Source organism: Coturnix japonica, chromosome 20 (genome assembly GCF_054131305.1).
Source record: "Coturnix japonica strain WE chromosome 20, WE-NBRP24, whole genome shotgun sequence".
Lineage (NCBI taxonomy): Eukaryota > Metazoa > Chordata > Aves > Galliformes > Phasianidae > Coturnix > Coturnix japonica.
The window spans coordinates 8,952,832-8,977,237 of record NC_140682.1 but is presented as its reverse complement, the minus strand read 5'-3'; the positions used below and the strand labels follow the sequence as shown (position 1 = coordinate 8,977,237).

General features: G+C 42.7%; 1 protein-coding gene and 1 long non-coding RNA gene across 3 annotated transcripts; both read left to right on the top strand.

The window, feature by feature from the left end:
- The first annotated feature begins 1,169 nt into the window (after positions 1-1,169).
- Positions 1,170-5,315, top strand: LOC146757602 (kinesin-like protein KIF20B). Of its 2 annotated transcripts, XR_014936078.1 has the most exons (4): positions 1,170-1,272; positions 1,907-2,026; positions 4,175-4,255; positions 4,984-5,087. XR_014936078.1 is itself a non-coding variant. In XM_085520743.1 (3 exons), exons 1-3 carry the CDS (start codon positions 3,491-3,493, stop codon positions 5,182-5,184), a joined length of 528 nt encoding a protein of 175 aa, XP_085376869.1. In that variant the 5' UTR covers positions 3,088-3,490; the 3' UTR covers positions 5,185-5,315. The 2 variants fall into 2 exon arrangements, 1 of the variants encoding a protein (XP_085376869.1); XM_085520743.1 differs by lacking the exons at positions 1,170-1,272; positions 1,907-2,026 and adding an exon at positions 3,088-3,736 and having other exon boundaries at positions 4,984-5,315.
- Positions 5,316-5,643: 328 nt separating this feature from the next.
- Positions 5,644-6,953, top strand: LOC146757601 (uncharacterized). The gene is made up of 2 exons (XR_014936114.1): positions 5,644-5,782; positions 6,795-6,953. It is a non-coding gene; the product is annotated as an uncharacterized LOC146757601 (long non-coding RNA).
- The last annotated feature ends 17,453 nt before the right edge of the window (positions 6,954-24,406 follow it).

The following is a 24,406-nucleotide window of genomic DNA, read 5'->3' as shown; positions in this document are numbered from 1 at the left end:
GACAGTAGTTCTGTCTCAGGTTTCTTACTTTCTTTGCTTTCTCTGAGGTAGTATCTACAATGGCATGAAAAGACAGAAGGGGACGTGGAGAGAGATTAAGGGAAGCATCAAAAAGCAGAGGGGGGATGATCTCTGGAAGTTGCATTTCTTATTTCAACATCCAGCTTTTAATCAGGATAGCCAATCTAAGCCGTAGCATAGAATTTCAGAAGCTAAACAGAAGAGTAAATGAGTTGTGCTCTTTTGAGAATGTTTGGATTCACTTTCTCTGAGAAGAAAGATGTTCTCATAGCAAAACTTCCCCTACAACTGCCGACTTTCTCACAGTACCGAGGATTTGGGAACAAATAAAAGCTCGGGTTATTATATCTTAAGAGAGATGAAGGCTGAAGCACGTAAGTAAAATAGAAGAATCAAAATATATTGTATTACAACTTCCCAGGCAATTCTGTGACTACTGCACTTGTAACAGTGACCGTACAAATCCGTGAAATGTTACTGTTCTTGAATAGTTAAGTGTTCTAGCCTGTAATTCTAAAACTGATGCTACTAAGTAATTGCAATACTGCTTTGTGTGTGTTAATTCCTTTTGCCAATCCCACAACTCAGCAGTTTTTACTGTTTATTAGGATAATGCAACTGTAATAGAAGAGTTAAGAAAAGAATCACAGAATCACAGAATCACAGAATTACCCGGGTTGGAAGGGACCTCAAGGATCATGTAGTTCCAACCCCCCTGCCTAGCAGGGCCACCAAACATACACATTTACTAGATCAGGTTGCCCAGGGTCCCGTCCAAGCTGGCCTTGAACACCTCCAAGGATGGGGCATCCACAACCTCACTGGGCAGCCTGTTCCAGGACCTAACCACTCTTCTAGTAAAGAACTTTCCCCTAACATCCAACCTAAATCTTCCCTCCTTCAACTTAAAACCATTTCCCCTAGTCCTGCTATTATCAGCCCTTTCGAAGAGTTTACTCCCTTCCTGGGAGTAAGTTCCCTTCAGGTACTGAAAGGCTGCAATGAGGTCACCCCGCAACCTTCTCTTCTCCAGGCTGAACAAACCCAACTACCTCAGCCTGTCCTCATAGGGGAGGTGCTCCAGCCCCCTGATCATCTTTGTAGATCATCTTTGTAGAAGAACTGGCTGATAAAGATGACTTTATAAAGGAATTAAAACAACGCATTAACCACAGTAGCCCTCAGACTTTGCCAGAAATACCTTTACTTGAAGAAAGACAGAGTAGAAGGAATGACTCTGTAAATGAAAAGGTATGATTATATTTATAGAAAGTAAGTACTTAACATCTTGTTAACCCCTTTTTGTTCTTCTGTTTTCCTAGGAGATACTGGAGCTAGAATCATTTTTCTTAGCATACAGTCCTTTAACTACATATTCAGTGATGAGTACTTGTTGGTTCTTTTTGTCTTCCACTCAAACATGAGCTCTCATCTTCTCAAAACTATTTTATTTACTAGAACACCATCTCTCTGTGTACATTATGGAACTTTTCCATGCAGTTTTCCATGTATTCGTATGTGGATGCTGAAGATTAGGCAGAGGTTTAGCCTTTGGTGTTCTAACATAGCAGCTGTGAGCGTGCAGAGTATGGGGGGAATGGATGACAAAACGACCAGCGTTACAGATTTTGTCCCTAAATAATGTCTCGCTTTCTCTCTTTTGGAGGCAGAATACTGCCTGAGACTGTTAGTGAGACCCAGTAGGGTGTATCTGAAGATCACACAATGAATAGATGTTACTACCTTCCCACACTTGTGCTGTGTTTCAGCTTACGTGTTCATGTGGCGTCTGAGCTTGAGGTTTTACACTGTAACTTTAGAAAACTCGAGATATTTTGGAGGTCTAATGCATAGCCTAATCTTTACTCCTTTTAAATATTTACAGCCTAGGAAACAACAAAGCAAAACTAAAACTGGAGAAAGTATTCCATTAAGATGCAAAGCTGAAGACAATTATTTGTCACGTCGATGTACTAGGAGCCTCACTTCATTAAATGAATCTGAGGTTAGTATGAAACTTCAGATCTGAAAATGTTGTGATTGTATTGCTTTTGATAAGGAATGAATAGGAAAAGATCTCATGTTCTCTAAACAATTCCCAAGTTTTAATTTATTTATCCCTTTCAAGGTGATCAGATCACCTGTTTTTATAGCCTTTGATAGGAATAAAAGCTGTTGAAACAATTGTGTGATGAATTTTTGTCAGGTGCTGTTGAAAACTCTCCTCATGTTAATACTTATGAAGTGGCTCATGATTAGATAAGTTACTTGGAAAAAATTCATGGAGCCACTGAAACGGGCACAGCAAATTGAACTTATTTTCTTCCTCTGCAGGATTTCTGGACATTGTTTTGTTAGCAGATGATGTTAATCATTCCTATATAAGTTTTTAATTGCTAACTTTCATAAAATAGCAGTTACATATATTTTAAAAACAAAGTATTTATTAACCAACTTAATTCTTGGAAATACAGTGGGTGGTGATACTCCATTCAGATTCTTAGCAGAGCCTGATAAAGTGGCTCTGACTACTTTTTGTCTTTCTACAATCTTTGGTAACTTTTTGAGAGGAAGAAGACTCCCCTCAGGGGGTTGGAACAGTGTAAGTAGTAAAAGCTGCTAGTCTGTGTTTGGAACACTGGAGTTTGCTAGTTACTAGCAGCAGTAGAAGCAGCCATCTACCATTTTCTGATGTCCCCAGCAGCCTGTCTTCCATGTGTTCAACCAGCATCTGAACTCATTTTTGATATGCTAGCTGAATTCCTGCCATAGAGAAGGAGGAGTCCAGGTGATTTCAGTTCTGACTTTGTTGTTCCTGTTGAGAAAAACAGGATTGGGTGGATTGTGGACAGTAAGTGCTGCTGGGGAAATGCATACTGACATTTCCCTGTCACTTAGCTGTGCATTTGCTGCCATTTGACCATGAGCAGGTACATGATAGCCTTCAGCTTAAGTACGGTGTCATTGCTTGAATGTCTGTATTCTCTCCAGGGAAAAGATAGCAATGGAGTTCTTTAATGACTTTTACTGGGCTTGCACCTTGCCAGCTGGACCTTACTTATGTAAATAACATCTCTAGTGTAGAAGAGGAAGGGCAAATTCCCTAAGATTAAGCTGGAAGTTAATCGAACACTTGAATCAAATGCTCCTGTTCCTGCCCAGTTCTGACGCAGCAGAGTTGAGATGAAGAAAATCGTGTCAGTTCTACCACCATTCTCTATTAAAAAAAAAGTGTAGTTGTCTGTGCCCTTGAGAAAAAATGACTTGTAAAGTATCAGGCTCAGTTTAACATGGAGAACTTATTTTGTGATCATAGATTGGAAATAAATTTAAATGTAACAAGTTCTAGGAAAGAAGGGTAAAACTCTGCTGTAACTGAAATAGACTCCTTCTGTTACAAGTGTTCTTACAGCAGGAAAATTGAATGCTTACATATCCTTTTCCAGATGCTTTATAGCTTTTTAATCTCATGGCTACCTTAACACTTGCACTTAAAATTCTTCTGTGCTATCAGGAGCATTTGGAAACTGTCCTCAACTCTTCTGGAGTGTCCGCAGAAAATGGCAAAACTAGTCGGTTCCCAAAACCGGAGCTGGAAATCCCACTGACACCTCTGCAACCTGATAAGATGGAGATAAAGCAGCACGGCAGCATGATACCTTTAGGAGTGAAAATGCCTAAGGCAAAAAAGAAAAGAAGTGATGACATGGATGAGGTATGACCTAAACCCAACAGAAAACAAAATATCTGATGCCTTTTTACCATTCTCATTTAAGCATTAAAAAAATGCTAGTTCTACCTCAGTAAAGTAGTTGAAGAATTTAATCAATGAACTGCTTTAATGAACAAAACTAATAGCCAAGCTCAGTGATAATGGTTTAAGAGAAGGGAATTTCTCTTAACTTCATTGTGTATTTTCTTTGAAACCTGTAGACATAAATCAGCTTTTTAGACATCATGAGATGTCTAATACTGATATCTTAATGTCCTGTTTTTATAATTGAATGCTTATTTATTATTTGATTTACAGTGGAATAGTTACCACTAGCAAATACTTCCCTACTATTAGCAAAAGTGTTTAAAGTGTTCACTTTTGTGACATCAATTGTTCTTTCCAAAAGAATCATGGCTGAAACTTGTCTTATTTTCCCAGGATTTTGTGAAAAGGGAGAACACGAAAAATACAAAATCTGTCATGGCTTTTAATTCACCCTCTGCAAGTGACGAGAAAATGGTTGGTTTTTGTTCTAGTTTTGAAGCTAGCTTGGGACTTCCTGTAATTGTGTGGTCACACGAAAGAAGCAGTGTCTTATCCTTATGTGTATACCTGAATGGGAATCTTACATGCTTATGAGCTCTTCCTATTAAATTCCATAAGCTAACCAAAGGGCAAGTCAGTCTGTCCCCAGAGCGTGTAATGGCTGTACTGTGTAATGATTTGGAGGGAAGGATATTGCACACTGAATAGTTGGGAAGAGAAGCTTTAGTGTATTATCGTGTGCTTTTGTAAGTGAAGCCCTTGTATTAAACTAAGGTTCATATCATTAATATGCATGGCAGTTATTAAAAACAGATGTTCACATGTGATAGCAGTATCCTTGGCATGGTCAGAGTATGAGTAGTAGATTTTTCCCATCTGTTGTCTTCTGTTTTGTATGTTTGTTTATTTTATGTAATTAGAACAGCTTATGTAAGAAACAACTCCACAGCTTGGGAGCTACTTTTAAAGAAACTACTGCCTTATTAAGAAACTTTAAGAAACGTATGCCTTGAAATAGCTGAGATTTTGACAACTCCCTAAAGGGTATAAAATTGTCTACATTACTTGCCGTTGTGGTATCATCAGCATAATGAACAGAGGTGTCAGTAGTAAAGCTCAAAATGTCAACTTAAAATAACGTTGAACTAAAATGAAGTTTAAACAATGCTCTTGTTTCACATGTTCACATCTCTGTTGAACAGAAATCCGGAAAAGACTACTTCCTGAGAAAGCGAGTACATGCTTCAAGACTGACTAAAAAGAAGGATGAAACACTGCAAAAAGTTGGAGATTTTATTCAAAGCTCTCCTTCTATTATACACTCTAAAGGTTGGTGTAGAATAAGTTTTATTCCATGTTTTCTAGACATTGTAGAATGGCTTGTTTCTGCTGTAGGCTATTAATGTATGTGTTCTTAGAGAACTTGTCTGCCATGTTAAGTTGTCTTGTCCTTTGATTTATGAAGTAAATGCATTTATTCGTCTCTTCAGAGATTCATTATTACATTTGTGAAAACCTACAAGTATACAGAGAAAGTTGGTTCTGTCTTGTGCTTCTGTCAGCACGAAAGTTAGGCCTGTTGTTTAACTCCTGCTGAAGTTTCTGACTTCCAGCGACTTCTGAGCCATGAAGTCTTTAAGCTGCTTTAAGTTGCCATACCTGAAGCTATAAACTGTTTCAGCTATAGAAATAATAAAGAACCTTGATGAACAAATACAATTTCTGAGTATTTTCACTTAAATTTTACGTGTCATTTATAAACCAAGTTTGTTACGAAGCTTTTTTTGCATTCATTGATTTAAAGACTCACAAAACCAGTAAGTTGATTGGTTTATGTATCAAAACAAATTTCTTCTAGCCAAGAAGCTGATGTCAGCAGTAAGTTCTCCTAAATCAAACGAACCTGAAAGTCTCGAAGAAGGAGAGACCAAGCCAAAACGATGCAAAAGGAAGCTGTATTCAACTGTCGTTTCTGGCCCTCTAGATATACCTGCTTCTTCGGTAAGCGATTATACTGTAGTCTTGGCTTAAAATAAACTACTAAGGAGTCCAAACAGACTGGAGGTTTCATCTATTTGCAGGAGAAGGTTGAAAGTACTGAGGTATTTCTTTATTCTACCAAGTCATTCTTGTTGGTCTTCCTGCTGTTCTGTTTTAGTTTGTCCTCAAAGATCTCTGTGTTTGGCTGGCTTACAGTTTGCTAAGTAGGTGATGTAGCAATCACGGAGATGTCTTCTAATTTGGAATCATAGATAATTTCAGTGTGTTGCAGTGGGATTATTCTACTACACGCTTTTCTAGAGCACAACTTAGACAGCTTTTTAGGTATGCTTAAACTATGATCTCCTGTCTAAGCCAACTTGCAGAGGATCTGATGTGCCAGTTTCATGACTCTGTCGGCAGCTATTGTGCTAAGAACATTCTTGCTCTGTTGGAACTGCATCTTTTAATTATATTAGAGTCCTTTTTCTGTTCAGCAAAGTGATCATTTGCCCATACTGTAATATCCCTCTGAATTTTTTGATGATTTGACGAATGATAGGGGCAGAAACCAAAATGTTATATTTTTTTTGTTAGAGGATGAAGAAGATGAGACAATTTCTTCTCTCACTGTAGTTCTGAGAACATGGAACTGAACCGAGAACTGAAATTCTGGGCAAGTCATAGCTACAGGGATTGAGGCTAAAAATGTTTTCTGAACGCTTCATGTTTCACAAAACAAGTATTATAATACTCTTTTGAAAACAAGTATTTCAAAATGAAAGCTGCCTTCAGGCTTTCCTCAGATGTGTGTGCTTTTTTAAGATAAACAGGATTTTGTACATTCTCCATATTTTCCTTGTGATTAAGCTGCATTAAAATGATCTCGGTATCCCATAGTTTTCTGAATAAAATATAATAAGCAAATGCCATTCTGAAATCCATTTAGGGGAAGAAATATGTTTGCGTGGGTCAAGAAGAGCTTGTCAGTCTTGTGCGAAAAGATGAGTAACTTTTGAAATGTTTTCTTCAGGAATCTGAGGAACAAAAGAAGGAAAGTGATCATCTGATCATCAAGCGACGGCTGAGATCCAGAACAGCTAAAAAACCTTGAAGAAGCATGTTTGTTCCCCTTTCTCAGGACATACTTTTATCGTATTATTAAAACTGGTTGTTAATAAACAGTAACAGTTACTCCGTTGTGTTCTTAAATTTGTATATAGGTGTACAGTGTCTCTCTGACAGTTTCAAACTGACTCCATTGAGGCTGAAATAAATACAAGCTTTCTTAAACTGTGTTTGGATTTTATTGTGGTTAAGGGTTTATTTATTTTTGTCTTGCCTCCCCTGTATAGGAACAGTATCTCTAGGACTGATTGCTATTTACCCATTGTGCAGTAATAACTGTACTTGTTCAGGATGGCCTGGCTTGCTTTTTTCACGTGACTGGTGTACTTAGCAGAACTCTGGCAGAGAGAAGAGCATGAATACACATTAATATTTATGTATACTTAATTTTTGGGCCTTTTTAAAGAATTTTCTTTGGAGAGAAGATGGTGCCAATTCCTCAGTGTGGAAGAAAGGTGCTTTCCCTCACTTGTGCAAATTCAGCTTTAAATTAATAAACTTAGAAAAATAAACCCAATACATTTGGGGGGAATTCTAATATCCCAAATACTGTTCTCCCCCTCAGTGAGCTTCGAACCTTTAGATGCTGTTGGATGAATTAGCTGAAAGGTTCTCAGCTGGCAGTATGTCCTTGTGTTGTCTCCAAGTCCAACAGTTCCTATAGATTCAATTACTCAGGAGGTAAAAACATGGATGAAAGCCGACTTGGGTGAATATTTGAGAGTTTGATGGGAGTGAATTGCCTTAAAAGCAGCTGGTGATAGAACAATATACTGATTGTATTTAAAAAAACCCACAATCGTACTATCTGTTGCTGTGCCGATAAGCTTTCTCCTTGCTTGTAGGCTTGTGAGATCCAGGTTTGCAGAAAACAATCTGTGAAAAATCATGGGAATCATGTGGTTTTATGCTCAGCAATCTCATTAAAAACTTGAACTGACTTTTAGAAGCTTTTCTCCATGGTGCTAGCTGGACAAATCTGCATGTGGATGTCAACATGGAGGCTTTTATTGACCTGGACTAGAAAACAGCATTCGTACCTACCAGGTGAGATGGGCAGCTACTGCACAGGTACACAGAAGAAACTGATGGAAGCATAAGTACTTGAAATCACCCTCCCTCCTATTTATTGACCTATGTATGTGAATGCCATGCATGAATGCCTCATAGCCAGATGTCAAAATGGAACAATGCTGCCTGAAGTGGTTGGTGACAATATGGAAGACGGTTCTGATTAGCTGCAGTTTGCAAATTACTTGCAAATATTTCATATCCAGAAGACTGCAATTTATCAGCCATGCGATATTGGAGGCAAAGTCATTGCAGGGGATGGGAGTGATCTACTTGTTCCAGAAGCTGTTAATAGAGCTCTCGTTGCTACTGGGTACATCATGATATACACTTAATTACACTACTTTTCAAATGGTATTTTTATTATGAGAACAGCCTCATTGCTGCCTGCTGCTGCATGGGAAAAGTAGTTGCACACTTGGTATAATTATATGTGGTTCTCTGCTGCAAAACTGACCTTTTACAAAATGTCACATGTGGTGTTTGGTGAGTCTCAGGCTTGCCTAATTCCTGTGCATTTTCGTAAGGCACAGCAAGTGCAGAAAACAGGTTGCTTTGTTTAGGGAAAAGAAAAACCAACCACAAATGTTTAGCTGACTTGCGGAATCAAACTCTATAATCCAGAGATGGGTTGTAAAGCAGGTATGTTTATTCCAGCATTGCGCAGCGCCGGGTGCAAGGGGGATAGCTCCTCCAAACCTGCACACCGACTTGTAAAGCCGTGATACAGAAAGCAGGCAGAAGAAACATCCTTCAAATCCAGAAGGTAAACTCCACCTATTCATTCCTTAACTGGGTTAATAAAGTGCATGGATTTGCCACCACTGAGTGTATGCATTCAACAATTCTATTACTTGCCTTCAAGTGTTGTACCAAACTACAGCACTTGCTATCAAAAATTTTTGCAAAATTGGAGTCCAAACTCCAGAAAGTCTTCTATCCTTCTACAGTTCTGTATCCTTATAGGGTACCACTTTACCCTGACTGGGCAATCTCTTGCTTTTAACTTCTATTCAGGGCTTCATGTTTGGCCCTGATGCCCACACCCCTTAGTGCATCATGTTTGATATTGCTGTGACTCCTGGGGTACAACATTGTTTTTCCCCATTTGTGCTAATGTCAGACTTACAGTTTTTAAACAGTCAATATTGTTGGACCCTTAGCTCCAGTTTTATTAAATTTCTTGCCAGAGCAACCTGGCAGGTACAAGAATTTCTGTATTCCTACTTAGTTTATATTTAATTAATCCAAAAAAACCGTAAACCTTTTCTTGTTGGGCAGTAGCTTCTATTACTGTTACAAAACCATCTATGAGTAGTAAGAAGCACCCATATCCACCAGAAAATAAATCTCTTTATCCTGCTTCCCTAGATGCAATTTCCCGTTGCAGTTTGCACACTGCTTTCCTTTCAGTGGGGCGGAGCCCTCCCTGGGCACTTCAAGCCCCCACTCCCCCCACCTCTCCCTGAGGGGATCTCTGTGTCCTACGGCCCTATTCTGGCACCACAACAGTAACAGCTGTTATTATCACCAGTTCCCTTACTATCTGTTTGTCAATCAGTTTTGTTTTGTTTTCATATCGTTCACCTCTTTTCAGTCCTGACATCCCTGTTATACCTTGCCAGTCCTTACTCCTCCAGCCTGTGTCTGTCCCAAACTTTCTCACTTTCCAAACTCTCATCATTACAAAAACTACTAACATCCTATTTCAGTTTCACCTCCTTCTCTCCAGGTGTCCAGTGCTAACACTGGGATTTCAGGTTTCCTACATCTCTGCACATGAAGGCTATTCTCACTTCCATTGCCCCCTCCTCCCCACCTCCCCCCTTTGCTGCTTACAGCAACAGTCTCCGTACCCGGCTCTCTCTCACTCCAAGAGTTCTTGCAAGGGGGGGGAAACAATACAGGGAGTTGCTCTCATACCAGCACACATAAACTCACTTTCTCTTTAACACTTTTTCCTTTGTACACGATTTCTCTATTTGTACCTTCAGTTACACTTCCACACACCCTCAATTATACTTTCTGTATACCAATAGCAATTACACTTTCTTATACCATCAAAGCAGTTTGTCCCATTCCCTTCAAAACCCACGTATCAAACAGTACAATTTTTCAGTTTCCACAAACTAAAATTCCACAATCTTCCACAAACTAAACAATTACCCTTCAGGTACTGAAAGGCTGCAATGAGGTCACCCCGCAACTTTCTCTTCTCCAGGCTGAACAAACCCAACTCCCTCAGCCTGTCCTCATAGGGGAGGTGCTCCAGCCCCATGATCATCTTCCTGTCCCTCCTCTGGACCCTTTCCAAAATCTCCATGTCTTTCTTGTACTGAGGGCTCCACACCTGGACACAGTACAACAGATGGGGCCTCACAAGAGCAGAGTAGAGAGGGACAATCACCTCCCTATCCCTGCTGACCACCCCTCTCCTGATGGAGCCCAGGATCCCATTTGCTTTCCGGGCTGCCAGAGCGCCCTGCTGGCTCATGTTAAGTTTCTCATCTATCAGGACCCCCAGGTCCTTCTCTGCCGAGCTGCTCTCAAGGACAACTCCTCCCAGCCTGTACAGGTGCCTGGGGTTCTTCCGGCCCAAGTGCAAAACCTTGCACTTTGCTGTGTTGAACCTCATTAGGTTCACCCGAGCCCAGCTTTCCAGCCTGTCAAGGTCCCTCTGAATGGCATCCGTTCCCTCCACCGTATCGACCACACCACTCAGCTTAGTGTCGTCAGCAAACTTGCTGAGGGTGCACTCAATTCCCTCATGAATGTCATTAATAAAGATGTTAAAGAGCACTGGTCCCAAGACAGACCCTTGAGGGACACCGCTCGTTACTGGCCTCCACCTGGACATAGAGCCATTGACCACCACCCTCTGTCTGCGGCCTTTCAACCAATTGCTTATCCATCAAGTTGTCCACCCATCAAATCCACTTCCCTCCAATTTGGAGATGAGGATGTGATGGGGGACCATGTCAAAGGCCTTGCTCAGGTCAGGTAACTGACATCAGTCACCTTCCCTTTGTCCACCAACATTGTCACTCTTTCATAGAAGGCCACAATATTAGGTAAGTATGACCTTCCCCTGCTGAAGCCGTGCTGGCTGTCTCGGATCACATGCTCATTCTTTATGTGATTGAGCATGTTGTCCAGCAGGATCTGTTTCATGATCTTCCCAGGCACAGAGGTGAGACTCACCAGCCTGTAGTTCCTTGGGTCCTCCCTGCTCCCCTTCTTATATATGGGAGTGACGTGACCCATCCAGCTGCAGCTCAGCGCAATGCTGCCATGCCATGTGCAGGGTGCCTTCCATCCAGCTGCAGCTCAGCCCAGTGCTGCCATGACTAGTGCAGGGTGCCCTCATTCTGCAGATCAACCCAATGCTGCCTTGCCATTTGCCATGTTCCCACCCTCTACAGCCCAGCCAATGCTGCCATGCCATGTGCAGGGTGCCCCCCATTCAGCTGCATCTAGACCGAATGCAGCCATAACTTGTGCAAGGTGACTTCGGTCTGCAGCTCAGACAAATGCTGCCATACCATATTCAATGTACCATCCAGATGTAGCTGAACCCAATGCTGCCATGACTTGTGCAGGATGCCCTCCATCCATCTGCATCTCAGTCCAATGCTGTCAAACCATGCATAGGGCACACTCCAGATGCAGCTCAACCCAATGCTGCCATGCCATGTTCAGGGTGCCCTCCAGATTCAGGTCAACACAATGCTGCCATAAATAGTGCAGGGTGCCATGCACATGCAGCTCAATCCAATGCTGCCATGCCATGCGCAGGGTGCCCTCCATCCAGCTGCAGCTCGTCGTAATGCTACCATGCTGTGTGCAGGGTACCCGCCCTTTGCAGCTCAACCCAATGCTGCCGTGCCATGTGTATGGTGCCATCAAGCTGCAGCTCAATCCAATGCTGCTATGCCATGTGCAGGGTGCCCTCCGGATGTTGCTCAACCTTCTGTTACCATGCCATGGACATTATGAACTCCACCCAGATGCAGCTCAAACCAGGGCTTTTATGCCATGTGCAGGGTGCCTTCCATCAAGCTGCAGGTCAGTCCAATGCTGCCATGCCAAGCGAAGGGTGCCCTCCAGATACAGGTCAACACAATGCTGCCGTGACTAGAGCAGGGTGCCCTCCCTTTGAAGCTCAATCCAATGCTGCCATAGCATGTGCAGGGTGCCCTACCTCTGCAGATTAACCCAATACTGCCATGGCATGTACAGGGTGCCCTCCGTCTGCAGCAAAACCAATGATGCCATGTCATTTGCAGGGTGCCCTCCATCCAGCTGCAGCTCAACCAAACGCTCCCATGCCATGTGCAGGGAGCCCTCCAGTGGCAGAACAACCCAATGCTGCCATGCCATGTGCAGGGTGCCTTCCATCCAGCTGCAGCTCAATCCAATGCTTCCATGCCACGTTCAGGGTACCCTCCCTCCTTCTACAGCTCAACCCAATGCTACCAGGCCATGTGCAGGGTGTCCTCCAGATGCAGCTCAATCAAATGCTGCCATGCCATGGGCAGGGAGCCCTCAATTCAGCTGCAGCTCAACCCAATGCTGCAATGACTTGTGCCAGGTGGCCTCCATCCAGCTGCAGCTCTACCCAATGCTGCCATGCCATGTGAAGTGTGCCCTCAAACCAGCTGATGCTCAACCCAATGCTGCTACGCCATGTGAAGGGTGCCCTCCCATTGTAGCTCAAACCAATGCTGCCATGCCTTGTGCCGGGTGACCTCCATCCAGCTGCAGCTCAGCCCAATGCTGCCATGCCATGTGCAGGGTGCTCTCCATCTGCAGCTCAACCCAATGCTTCCATGCCATGTGCAGGGTGTCCTCCAGATGCAGCTCAATCAAATGCTGCCATGCCATGTGCAGGGTGCCCTCCCTTTCCAGCTCAGACAAATTCTGCCATGCCATGTGCAGGGCACCCTCCATCCAACTGCAGCTCAATCCAATGCTGCCATGCCATGGGCAGGGAGCCCTCAATCCAGATGCAGTTCTAACCAATGTTGCCATGCCATGTGCCGAGTGCCCTCCATCCAGCTACAGCTCAACCCAATGATGGAATGCCATGTCTAGGGTGCCCTCCATCGAGATGCAGCTCAAACCAATGCTTGCCATGCCATGTGTAGGGTGCACTCCAGCTGCAGCTCAACCCAATGCTGCCATGCAATGGGCAGGTAGCCCTCAATTCAGGTTCAGCCCAACCCAATGCTGCCATGCCATGTGCAGTGTGCCCTCCAGGTGCAGCTCTTACCAGTGATGCCATTCCATGTGCAGGATGCCCTCCATCCAGCAGTTCTTCATAAAGCTGCCATGCCATGTTCAGGGTGCCATAGATCCAGCTGATGCTCAACCCAATGCTGTCATGCCATGTGCAGGGTGCCCTCCAGCTGCAGCTCCACCCAATGCTGCTTTGCCATATGCAGGGTGCCACACCCAGGTGCATCTCATCCCAATGCTGCCATGCCATGTGCGGGGTGCCCTCCATCCAGCTTCAGCTCAGCCTAAGGCTGCCATGCCATGTGCACTGTGCCCTCCAGTTGCAGCTCAACCCAATGCTGCCATTTCTTGTGTAGGATTCCCTCCATCAACATGCAGCTCAACCCAATGCTGCCATGCCATGTGCAGGGTGACCTCCAGATGCAGCTCAACCCAATGCTGCCATGCCATGTGCAGGGTGACCTCCCTTTGGAGCTCAGCCCAATGCTACTATGCCATGTGCAGGGTGAACTCCATGCAGCTGCTGCTCAGCCTAATACTGCTATGCCATTTGCAGGGTGCCTTCCAGTTGCAGCTCTGCCCAATGATGCCATGCCATGTGCAGGGTGCCCTACCTCTGCACCTCAACCCAATGCTGCCGTGCCATGTGCAGGGTGCTCTCCAGATGCTGCTCAACCTACTGTTTCGATTCCATGGTCATTGTGAACTGCATCCAGATGCAGCTCAAACCAAGGCTATTATGCCATGTGCAAGTTGCCCTCCATCCAGCAGTTCTTCCTAAAGCTGCCGTGCCATGTTCAGGGTGCCATCGATGCAGCTCAAGCTCAACCCAATGCTGCCATGTGATGGGCAGGGTGCCCTCCAGGTGCAGCTCAATCCAATGCTGCTATGCCATGTGCAGGGTGCCCTCCATCCAGATGCAGCTCAACCCAATGCTGCCATGCCATGTGCATGGTAACCTCCATCAACATGCAGCTCAACCCAATGCTGCCATGCCATTTTCAGGGTGCCCTCCAGATGCAGGTCAACCCAATGTTGCCATAACTAGTGCAGGATGTCATGCACATGCAGCTCAATCCAATGCTGCCATGCCATTGGTAGGGTGCCATCCTTCAAGTGGCAACTCAGCCTAATACTGCCATGCCATGGGCAGGGTGCCCTCCCATTGCAGCTCAACCCAATGCTGCCATGCCATGTGCAGGGTACCCTCCATCCAGCTGCAGCTCGTCATAATGCTGCCATGCCGTGTGCAGGGTGCCTGCCTTCTGCACCTCAACCCAGTGCTGTCATGCCATGTGCAGGTTGCCGTCCATCAACATGCAGCTCAACCCAAAGCTGCCATGCCATGTGCAGGGTGCCCTCCAGATGCTTCTCAACCTACTGTTGCCATGCCATGGACATCATGAACTTCATCCAGATGCAGCTCAAACCAAGGCTTTTATGCCATGTGCAGGGTGCCTTCCATCAAGCTGCAGGTCAGTCTAATGCTGCCATACCATGTGCAGTGTGCCCTCCCTTCTGCAGCTCAACTCAATGTTGCCATGCCATATTCAGGGTGCTTTCCAGCTGCAGCTCAACTCAAAACTGCCATGCTGTGGGTAGGCTGCCCTCCTGAAGCTCAACAAAATGCTGCCATGCCATGTGCAGGGTGCCCTCCATCCAGCTACATCTCAGCCCCATGATGCTGTTACAGTGTGCTTTAAATAGTAGTAGCTATCTAGTACAAAGACTACTTTGGTCTCTTGTGTGTGTGATAAAAGCAGAGATGAGACAAACGTCCCATTTCTTCTGCAAAGGCTCAAGATAGAAAGGGATAAAAAAAAATTTGTATAAAAATATAACTGCAGATTTCCCCTTCTTAGAAGGACCTCCCACTGACTATATCATTATCCGTCTCATGTAGGATATTGGATTCAAAATCTATAGCAGTGAGCTGTGTTAGTATTGAATCTCATTTGATGTAATAAACCTTCCTTCTCCCTTACCCGCTTGGTCTTTCCAGTCCTTTTCATATGGTTGTAGCCCCCCCATAGTTCTGACCATAGAAGGATGCATAATTCACTGCCCTCTCTGTGGCAACATGGGGACCTACATGTGCTATAGGAAATGCAGATGTTTGTTTTGCAAATACAGCTCCTTCTTCCCCCCCATTATGCATGTATGTCATATGGCCCATTTTATATGTTTGCTATTTGCTTGCTGTTGTTCTCCATAGGTGGACCCATTTACAGTGAACTTTTTCATCAATAAATATTTCTATTGAGCAGACTTAAGATCTGGAATTATTTCAGGGTTTTTTTTAGTGTACGAAATACAGGTTTGGAAATAAGCTCTCTCAAAATGGGAGGGAAGAAAACGGGGGAAAGGATTTAATCTGTAGTGGAAAAGTGCATCACGAATGGTTGTCAGTGGACATTTTCAAGGCTGTAGGAAAAGGAGGACGTTAAAGCAGAGAGTAGAGTTTCAAATCTTGCAGAATTAACTGTGTAGCAAAATCAGTGCTTCAGGAAGAGGGAGCTTTCAGAACCTGTCTTTAATTTTCACATGGGAGCTTTTCTTGCAGGATGCGATGAGGGCTGGCGTGTCTCTTGGAATGTATACGGATAGCAAACTCGGTGTCTATGGGCTCCAATTTCCCCAAAAGAATTTAAATAAACCTTTCTCAAGCCAATCCGAGCTAACAGTACAGTAAGAAAATGTGCTCTGTGTCTATATGGAGCTTGGAAAAAATGGAATTTTTCTCTGATGTGTCAGGCAAAGCTGGCTTCAGTGAGTGTGCAGATGTGAGATTTTGCTTCAAGAACTGGAAAAGACTGAGGCTTGACTGCAGGCAGTAGGCAAACCAGCAACCCTTTTCAGTTTGTTTTAAGCATATGATGTGTGTAGGTCTGAAGGATATTAAGTTGATAAGAATTTTATGGCAATGGGGTGCCTGGTGAGTTCTGGGTTCTAGCTGCAGAAAGAGCTGTATTGTGAATGCAATCCCAGTTTTACAGCAGAGGCTCCATGAGATCAAGCCAAAAGGAATGTCCTCACCAGAAGCCAATTAAAGCCTGTTGTAACGAGGAGATCCAAAGATATTATATTAATCTGTAAAGTATGGTAACTAATGGAGCAACTTGAAGATAATATGCCGTGGCCATGGGAATTAGGGTAGCCAAATCCTCTACATCAATGCCATCAATGTACACCAAGAGAGGTTCTAAAATTCACCTGCCTCTGCTGTAGGTTACCGACTCAGAGGAAGCAATGAAAACTTGGATCCCAGTAATTTCCAGCACAGTTTTTCAGACCATTGAAGTACTATTATTCCTACTCGAGGAGGTTTGTGGACAAAAGCACCAAATCCCATCCCCAAACACAGTAATTGTATTTTGAGTGCCTCCTTCAGTCTCTTATCAATCCCTTTGCCTTCATAAGGGGTGTGCATTTCTTGATCCTGAAAGATGCAGTGTCTCCTAAAGCACTGCCCAGCTGTGCCAGGCAGTGGGAAAGGTGAGAACTGTTGTTTTGAAATGTAAAATCACCCTATTCATAATGCATGAAAGGACCTGTGCCACCGCACAGTGTTTCAGTCCTCCTGCAGCTCTGGAAAATTGGACAACTTCATAGTCTTTTATGAAAATATAATGTATCTTTGCTGCCTTTTGAGTAGTAAATTATGAATTTGAAAGTGACAAATATTAGAAAGTGCCTTTATTGCTAACAAAACCAAAAGAGAAAAGGAGTCTGCAGAGCCTTTGGCAGAATGTTTAATAACTTTTGTGATTACTGTTTCCCAGAGGTGATGTGTATAATATGTACTTTTCCTCTTTCATTTTATCAAAACACTTATGCTGGAGACCACTGCTGTGTCTCTGCATTCCTGAACTTCTTTGTCAATTAGGGGTTATAGAGGTTTGAGCAAGCACAGTAAAAGCAAAGCTGTGAAGGCTTCAGCATCCTTTAAAAGAGAATTGCACTACTTCAGCTTGGCCCAAAATTATGTAAATAAGCAGTAAGGTGCTGAAAGTAGTAGAGCAGCTGTGACAGAAACATTTTGCAGATGGATGGTGAATAATAGTAGATCATGCCAAAACAGACTCCGTCTTCGGGGTATTCAGGTAGAAGAAAATTCATTTTTGCTGATGGCTTTGGTATCTTGACATAGAGACATTCATAGGATTTTATATACAAATTGATTGTTGAATAAAATTTCAAGAGATAGCATTCTTAACTTCAAGTATAAAAGCAATATTTTTGGACTTAGCACACAGAGTGCAGTTGTAGTTGATGTGAAGGAAGAACAGAGGATGGGCAGCAGCATGTGTGCTCCTGGGACAAGCACTCAAGGAGCTCGCCAAGGCTGTGGTTCTCAAGTCAGTGATAACAGGATGAGGTTGCAAGATACATTTAGGATGATATCATGCAAACAAGGAACATTTCTTTTGAATGAAAACACCAGAGCTGGAGTGAAAGCTGAGTTCCCACTGAACTAAGGAATGGGTCCCACAGCTTCTAGACTGAATTACATCTATTTCTTTGCATCTGTTTTTGTAAATGCAGAAAGAACTGCTCAGAATGGTTTAACATCAAGGAACCAATGCTGCAGACTGTTATCCATGCTTGGATGAATGCTGGTCAAGGATGCGGATCAAATCACCAGCAACCATCTACTCTGCAAGGCCAAAGCCAACCATAAAGAACAGCTGCGCTATGGAGAAAAGGAGGAGTTTTCATCCTTTCATCAAGCTATCAGTTACAGAACACAAATGCAATTAAAGTAAGTATTAAAAGAGTGATCCTAACTTTTGGCATTGGTAAATAGCTCAGCTAAAGCAGTGCACATTTGCTGTTATTACGTAGGTTTGCCGCGAGGTGGGTTCTAGACAGCATCTGGATCCAAAACTGGTTGGTTCCTTGTAACAAAGCTCAAGCTACAGTCAGACAAATGTATTGAAACCTAGTATGAGCTTTGCTGCCTGCAGTTTGGGGTGGGCTGTCTCCAGTTTCACTTCTCTTTAATATATGGAAAAGTATTCAAACTCTGAGTGTTGCTTTGAGGGTAATCTTCACCATTCCTAAAGACATCTCAAGTGCATTGAAGCACCTACACTTCCTGGTCTCCAGCTTGCTCCCTCTTTACTCTCATCCTGGCTTCTCTCCAGTCATGGCTTTGTACTGCACTTCATAGCACCTCCGAGTGAGAAAATGTATTCTAGCTTCCATCCTAAATCTGACTTCATCACCCTTTTTTTCCCCCTAAACTTCAGTTTTTTTCTGTTTTGGTTCTTGGGTTCCCTTAAACATATAGGAAGATAAGTGGAACATGTTGTCAGTCTAAACGTTTTCTGCTCTTGGGTAGTAAGGTGATACAGTTTTGCCCACTGACAACTTTTCTTATTGGTAACCTCATAGTTTGTGTAATCAGAAAGCATAGTATTAGCTTCACAGACTCAAAGCAGAGAACAGATGCCTGAGAAAGGGAGGTGGAAAGTCACTTGAACTGTTTTTATTACCGGCTGTAGAAAGCCCAGGAAGGTTCCAAATTTGGAGATGGGAAGTAAGACATGATGCTATTTTTATTTGCCTGCTGTCCTGAGAATAGAACAACCAGTGGAATGATGCCCCAAAGTCATTTCTGGTACAGATGTACTTATGTTGTTAAGATCTACTAAAAGCCTGGATTTTCAGTGCTTAAGTTCAATTGAAAATATGCCTAGGGACTCAAACTGCACAGACTAACTCAAAACAGAAGTTTGTTTTGAGGGAACTTCTTCGTGGGATGCTCTCTCATGGAGCAACCCCCAAAATATCTCATAATTTTAGGGCAAGGAATTGCTCTAAGTCATCACAGAAGTTCTTCGGCAGCACAGTTTGGTGCTGGTGATAAAATACATGTAGCTTTTTCATCTTGAAATATTTGGTATTTTAAAAAAGAAGACAGTGTTATTTACTTCCCCCTTTGTCCCCCCCAATGGATGATGTTGCTTATGTGCTGTTGGCAGATGGGATGTGGATCATTTTAATTAGATTTTATTGGACTGTTATACGGCCCATAATTGTGATCATTACTCATTTTCACTGTGGTTCAGACAGATCCTCTATTTAGACATGATGATATTTTGATGAGACAAGCCCCATGTAACTTGTTATGTTCGGGGCCAGTAGCCAAAGCAGTGGAATTGGGTGTTTTCACACCATAAAAATTAGAGTAGATTAATAAAGGACGTAATGGTCAATTTGTGTTTCTAATTGTGCTCAGACTGCGTATGCTATGAGCAGAGTGTCTCTTTGGGCTGCTGGGTTCTGCTGCAGGCTTTTGCAGCCAAAGGAAGGGAGATGTGGCAAGGGGACAGGGGTTAGAAGCAAGGTCTGAGCTGCGAATGGATCCATGATCCAACAGATGCTTTTGTGAGGCTGTGTCCTTTTCTCTGATAGGACTGTCTGCTTACCTCCACCCCATGGTCTCCTTATTGCTTGGTGATCAGAATCAGCTTTCGTCTCCTGGCTATCCAGAAGCACAACTGGCATTTTGGATGTAATACTTCTGGAGTATGGAGCTGCCTCTCCTTTTGTGCCCTAAGGAACGCTGGTCATACATTGGCAGGGATCATGGTTCAAGGATGTTGGAAGAAAGATGTAGGTTTTGACATCTTCTGACCTCAACTACACTGTGTTTGCAGATGTTTGTGTTGGAGAGTTGAAAGTATTGGGGACTGTGGGCTTTGGGGTGCAATATTAGCAGCTGCTGATGCACAGATGTTAACTGAACTGCAAATATCTCCATCCCAGTAACAAAATGGTGAATATAGTTCAGTAAAGCAATCAGCCACCTCCCTCCAGCTGCCTGGTTTGTGTGTAGAGCCTTTCTCTACTTTTACTTTATCTGTCTCCTCCTCCTTTTAAACAGGGGATGAAACAAAGCAGAATATTCCAACAAATGGATACAGCTGACTTAAAGATCACTTTATTAGCCATTATGCTCTTGTTTATGGTCAATGATTGTCTTACGCTTGAAAAATAAGTAGTGCTCCAAATAAAATGCTTCCTGTGAAGAATCAGTTAGAAACTCAGTCGCTTCGTTCTGCCTAGTGGTAAATATTCTAATTTATTAATAAAATGCCTTTTTTTTCCTTCTTGGAATTGGATGAGCTCACCCTAGAACACTGTTTTTCTCTTTCGTTTAGTTCTAATAGACTCCAAATCAATGTTACTGCATAGGATGAGAGAACCTTTCCTAACAAGAGAATAATAGTCACTAAATTCTGGTGTGAATTTTCACAGAATGAAAGCGTACTAAAATGGATGAAACATCATGTTTCATTTTCTCATGCTGATTTTTCAAGTGAATAATTGCGAGCCATGATTAATGTCACCCCAGAAATCTGGCATGCTTATTTGTGAACATATTAATGAGTCTAGTTTTATTATTATTCAACCAACTCTAATGCCTCAGTGTGAGCCTTACATTTCCCAGTGTTTCTATCCTTATCCTTACAGAACTTTTTTTCTTCTCATTGGTTTTGCAATCCAGATTTTAAAGGCAGTAACTTTTGGCTTTTCAGGACGTTTAACAGTCCCCTTTGTGCTGATGGTGCTATGGCAGAAACTGCTTTCCTTGTGCCATTTAATCTTAATGTAGATATGTGGGATAGGCAAAATAATTACACTAAGAGCGCTGGATGAATCTTTTATTTGGTTCTTAAATGCTCAGATAAAGAACATTACTCATTAAAACTGAATCTGTTGGGTGGAAAATTCATGCACATTTTCGCTGCAAACCAACCAGGAAGCCTTTCCGAGTTGAATGTTTTAGGGGAGTGAAACATGCATTGGTTTTGCCCTTTGGTGTGTATACAGTTTGAATAGACAGTGATGTTTTTGTCCTCTTCTCTCAAATACATGTTGGGAATCGGAAAGGTAGAGCAAAGGGGAACAAAGGTGATGTAAAAATACAAAATAATTAGTCACACTCTATGGAGATGCGAACTTTGGATTCTTCAGCTTGGAAAAGGAATCTCTGCTGTGATAGAAGTGAATAAAAGCCTGAGCTGCCAGGAGGAAACACGTAGGGAGAACCTGATCATTGCGTTTCTCACAAGAGAAAATGAAAGACATCATAATGATTTATCAGGTTGCAAATTTAATATAAACAAAAGATGATACTTTTTCATATGACATATGGTTACATTAAGGAGCTGTTTGCCATGCAGTAATGGGAGATGGAAGTTTGCCTGGGTTCCGGTATCCTGATACATGGGAATAATGTTATCACTAGATACTGAATATGTTGTTACGTATCTTGCTAAGGCTGCTTGACTTGCTCCTACTTTTTGTTTTTCCCAGGCTGGCTGCTGGTTGGAGGAAGGTCACAGAATCAGATGGGCTTTTAGCTGCCCCATTTCTGTCATTAATTGTAATGATTTCAGGAGAGATGTGAAAAGGATCCCCCAAGGCCTGACATCTCATTGATTTCCCCATCAGTGTACCAAAGGGTCCAAGAAGCAGTTATCTTGGAGGTTAACACCTTCAGGACTGCACTTGCTGCCACCTGGATGAGTTTGTTCCAGCAAAGCCCCGCTGAGGTCTTTGAGAAATACTTGCATGCAAGTCGCTGCAAAATCTGAGTTCATTTCTGCATTTCCAAGGATGAAAAGGGGAGCATGTCTCAGAATGGCAGAGAGGAAGGTAAGGAAGAGGGGACTGTCAGCAGCAAGAAAAGTCCTGCTTTACCTACCGAGAACAAATCGGACTAGGAAATATCTGGCAGAGTTCACAATAATTCAGACATTGTCCTAGACCTTAATTGCTGGCACAGGCAACCGTGTCCCTGGTAGGAGGGAGGTGGATCATGTCTGTGTGCTCCATCTGCTGCCTGCAGAGACGGGAACATTCCAGGCCAGGTGTTGCTGAGCATTGCTCTTGTCTAGCAGCAAGATAAGTTTAATTAAAGGGCGAATTATTCCCATTCTGGAACGGACCTATTCGTTGTACTTGCAATTGCTTTCTAACTCACTTCCTCTGGTGTTCATGAATTATACATTTATCTTCCATTGTCACATTACTGACTTGTTTTGCTTAAGTCTTTGGTGTGTGTGAAAATTGGAAACAAAGGGAATTGGCGAGACTTGAGTTTAGGTGATACTTCATTGTAATGGCTTTTGTCAGCACAAAAAGGCACTTCATGCTGGCTTTCTAACTTTCTTGTGAAATAGGTATTTTACAGTTGTGGTAACGAAGGGCTCCTATCAGTGGGGAATTGGACCCAGATGTTTGTGTTCTGCTACAACTGTTAAGAGCATCAGGCAAAACTTTTCTTCCAGTGCAACAAGGAGTAACCCACTGATGTCCAAAGAGCTGCTGGATTTACTTCAGGAAGGCAGTCCAATGGAATATGTCTGATTTGAAGTGTTATTCTTTTACATTCAGTTTAAAGTCTTTAATGTAACCTATGCTTGCTTTCTTTGGCTCCGCGGGTCATGCAGAGCTTTGAATCTTTACACTACAAGTAGCAGATGATAATTTTCTCTGCCAAAATGTTACAGACTTGCTCATTAAGATGCTGTGTTCTTGTGGGTTACCTTCCTTTTGACCTTTTTGGACCTTACTCAAAAACAGCCAGTCTGGGTGAAACATTGGTTTAGAGCCGTACCTTCCTCCTCACTCTTTGGAAACCTGCTGTCCTTTTGTAGGATCCACAGAAAGGATGGTCATAGATCACCCTGTTGACAATGCAGAGCTATTTGTTGGAAACAGGAGTAATTCAAGTCAAATCTATTCTGAAAAATGAGCAGCTTTTTCACTCTTCTCTTTTCTACCATACAGTGAGGACTTTGGTTTCTGCACGTCCTGGAGGACTGGAAAGAGAGAGGGAATCTTCCTGTGCTTAGTTTTGTACCTATGACATCTTACATTAAACATAAATGACTATTTTTATCTAGAGCAGGAATTTTATTTCATGTCTTTTTAGGCCTTTTGTCAGTTAAAGCTTTGAACCAGGTCAAACCTACATGTGAGATTTTTCTCCCTCCACGTAGCCAAACTTCAAAAGACATGTTACTCACCCCATTTTAGTGTTCAAGGCTTGCATTAATTAACCACGAAAGGCATCTTCCATTCCTTTTCCTTTCTTTCTTTTCCCTGGAAGCAGTTTTTATCTTAATCATGGAGCCAGGAGAACCATCACTAGGATGGATAAGGATATACACACAGTGTCGGTAACCTGAATATAATCTCTGAATATTCCATGACTCTGTAATGTCTGTCATGCTGGGATTGAGCCCTGGTGCTGATGAACTGCCTGGGGCACTGTGTTGCAAATGCATTCTTTCACAAGCTAAAGCAAAGCAGAGAAAACCATATAATGAATTCCAGTCATGTAACATTATGGACTAAGCAGAAGTGCCACTCCTTTACTAGGATAGTTGTAAGAAGACATTTTTGAAACCACATAGCTCAAATGATAGCAGCCACCAGCCAAAACCCCAAAATATTTCTGCATATGAAACAGGCGCATGTGGAATACATGGAAAAGCTACGGACTGGTTTATAAACTATATTTGTAGAAAGACCATGAAATTGGAAAGTGATAGCATTGCAAAATATACTGCGAATATAGTTTTGTCAGAAAAACTAGAGGGAGGATTTGGATCTGAGTGTTGATCAGAAGAGCCACAGTGTGGGCAATTCTGCACAGCAATCTCTTCTCATATTTAATGCCATGGAAGGGAACAAGGGACATTCAGTGTCCTTTGTGAACAGACAGGATCTGCTCATTGACTCCGCTGTTAGTCCTTTTCCCCTTACACAAGAGGAAAACTTGCAAGTACCCAAATTTTTTGCTAACTACTGAGGACAAAAGGGGATAAAAATAATCTGCAATCTCTTGAAACCTATGCAAGCTATCTAGGATATACAGCACTGTGACAGGGCATAACTAAGCTCTGAGATCTCCTATCTAAGTTTTCAATGTAAATACGTCTAACATGCATCCCATAAGTACAATTGAAGGCTGGAGAGAGATAAAACCCCAAACCACAATTAAACATTTTTGCACCACAGGAAGACTGGAAGATGTAAAATGGTGGCAGTGGGGCTCAGACTTGGCAGTATTTATGTGAGGAGACATTGATTTGTTTCAGCTTGTGTTTTGAAAATATGGTGTTTCAGCAGAGGTTTATTGTTGATGCATTTGTTGTGAAACCAAAGAAAACGTACATGAAGTTC

What these genes read in the sequence shown, in the direction of transcription:
- LOC146757602 (XM_085520743.1), top strand. Translation starts at nt 3,491, where the DNA reads ATGGCTACCTTAACACTTGCACTTAAAATTCTTCTGTGCTATCAGGAG. An exon ending in GAAGTGATGACATGGATGAG is followed by an intron (nt 3,737 to 4,174) that starts GTATGACCTAAA and finishes TTATTTTCCCAG; the next exon opens with GATTTTGTGAAAAGGGAGAA. An exon ending in CTGCAAGTGACGAGAAAATG is followed by an intron (nt 4,256 to 4,983) that starts GTTGGTTTTTGT and finishes TCTGTTGAACAG; the next exon opens with AAATCCGGAAAAGACTACTT.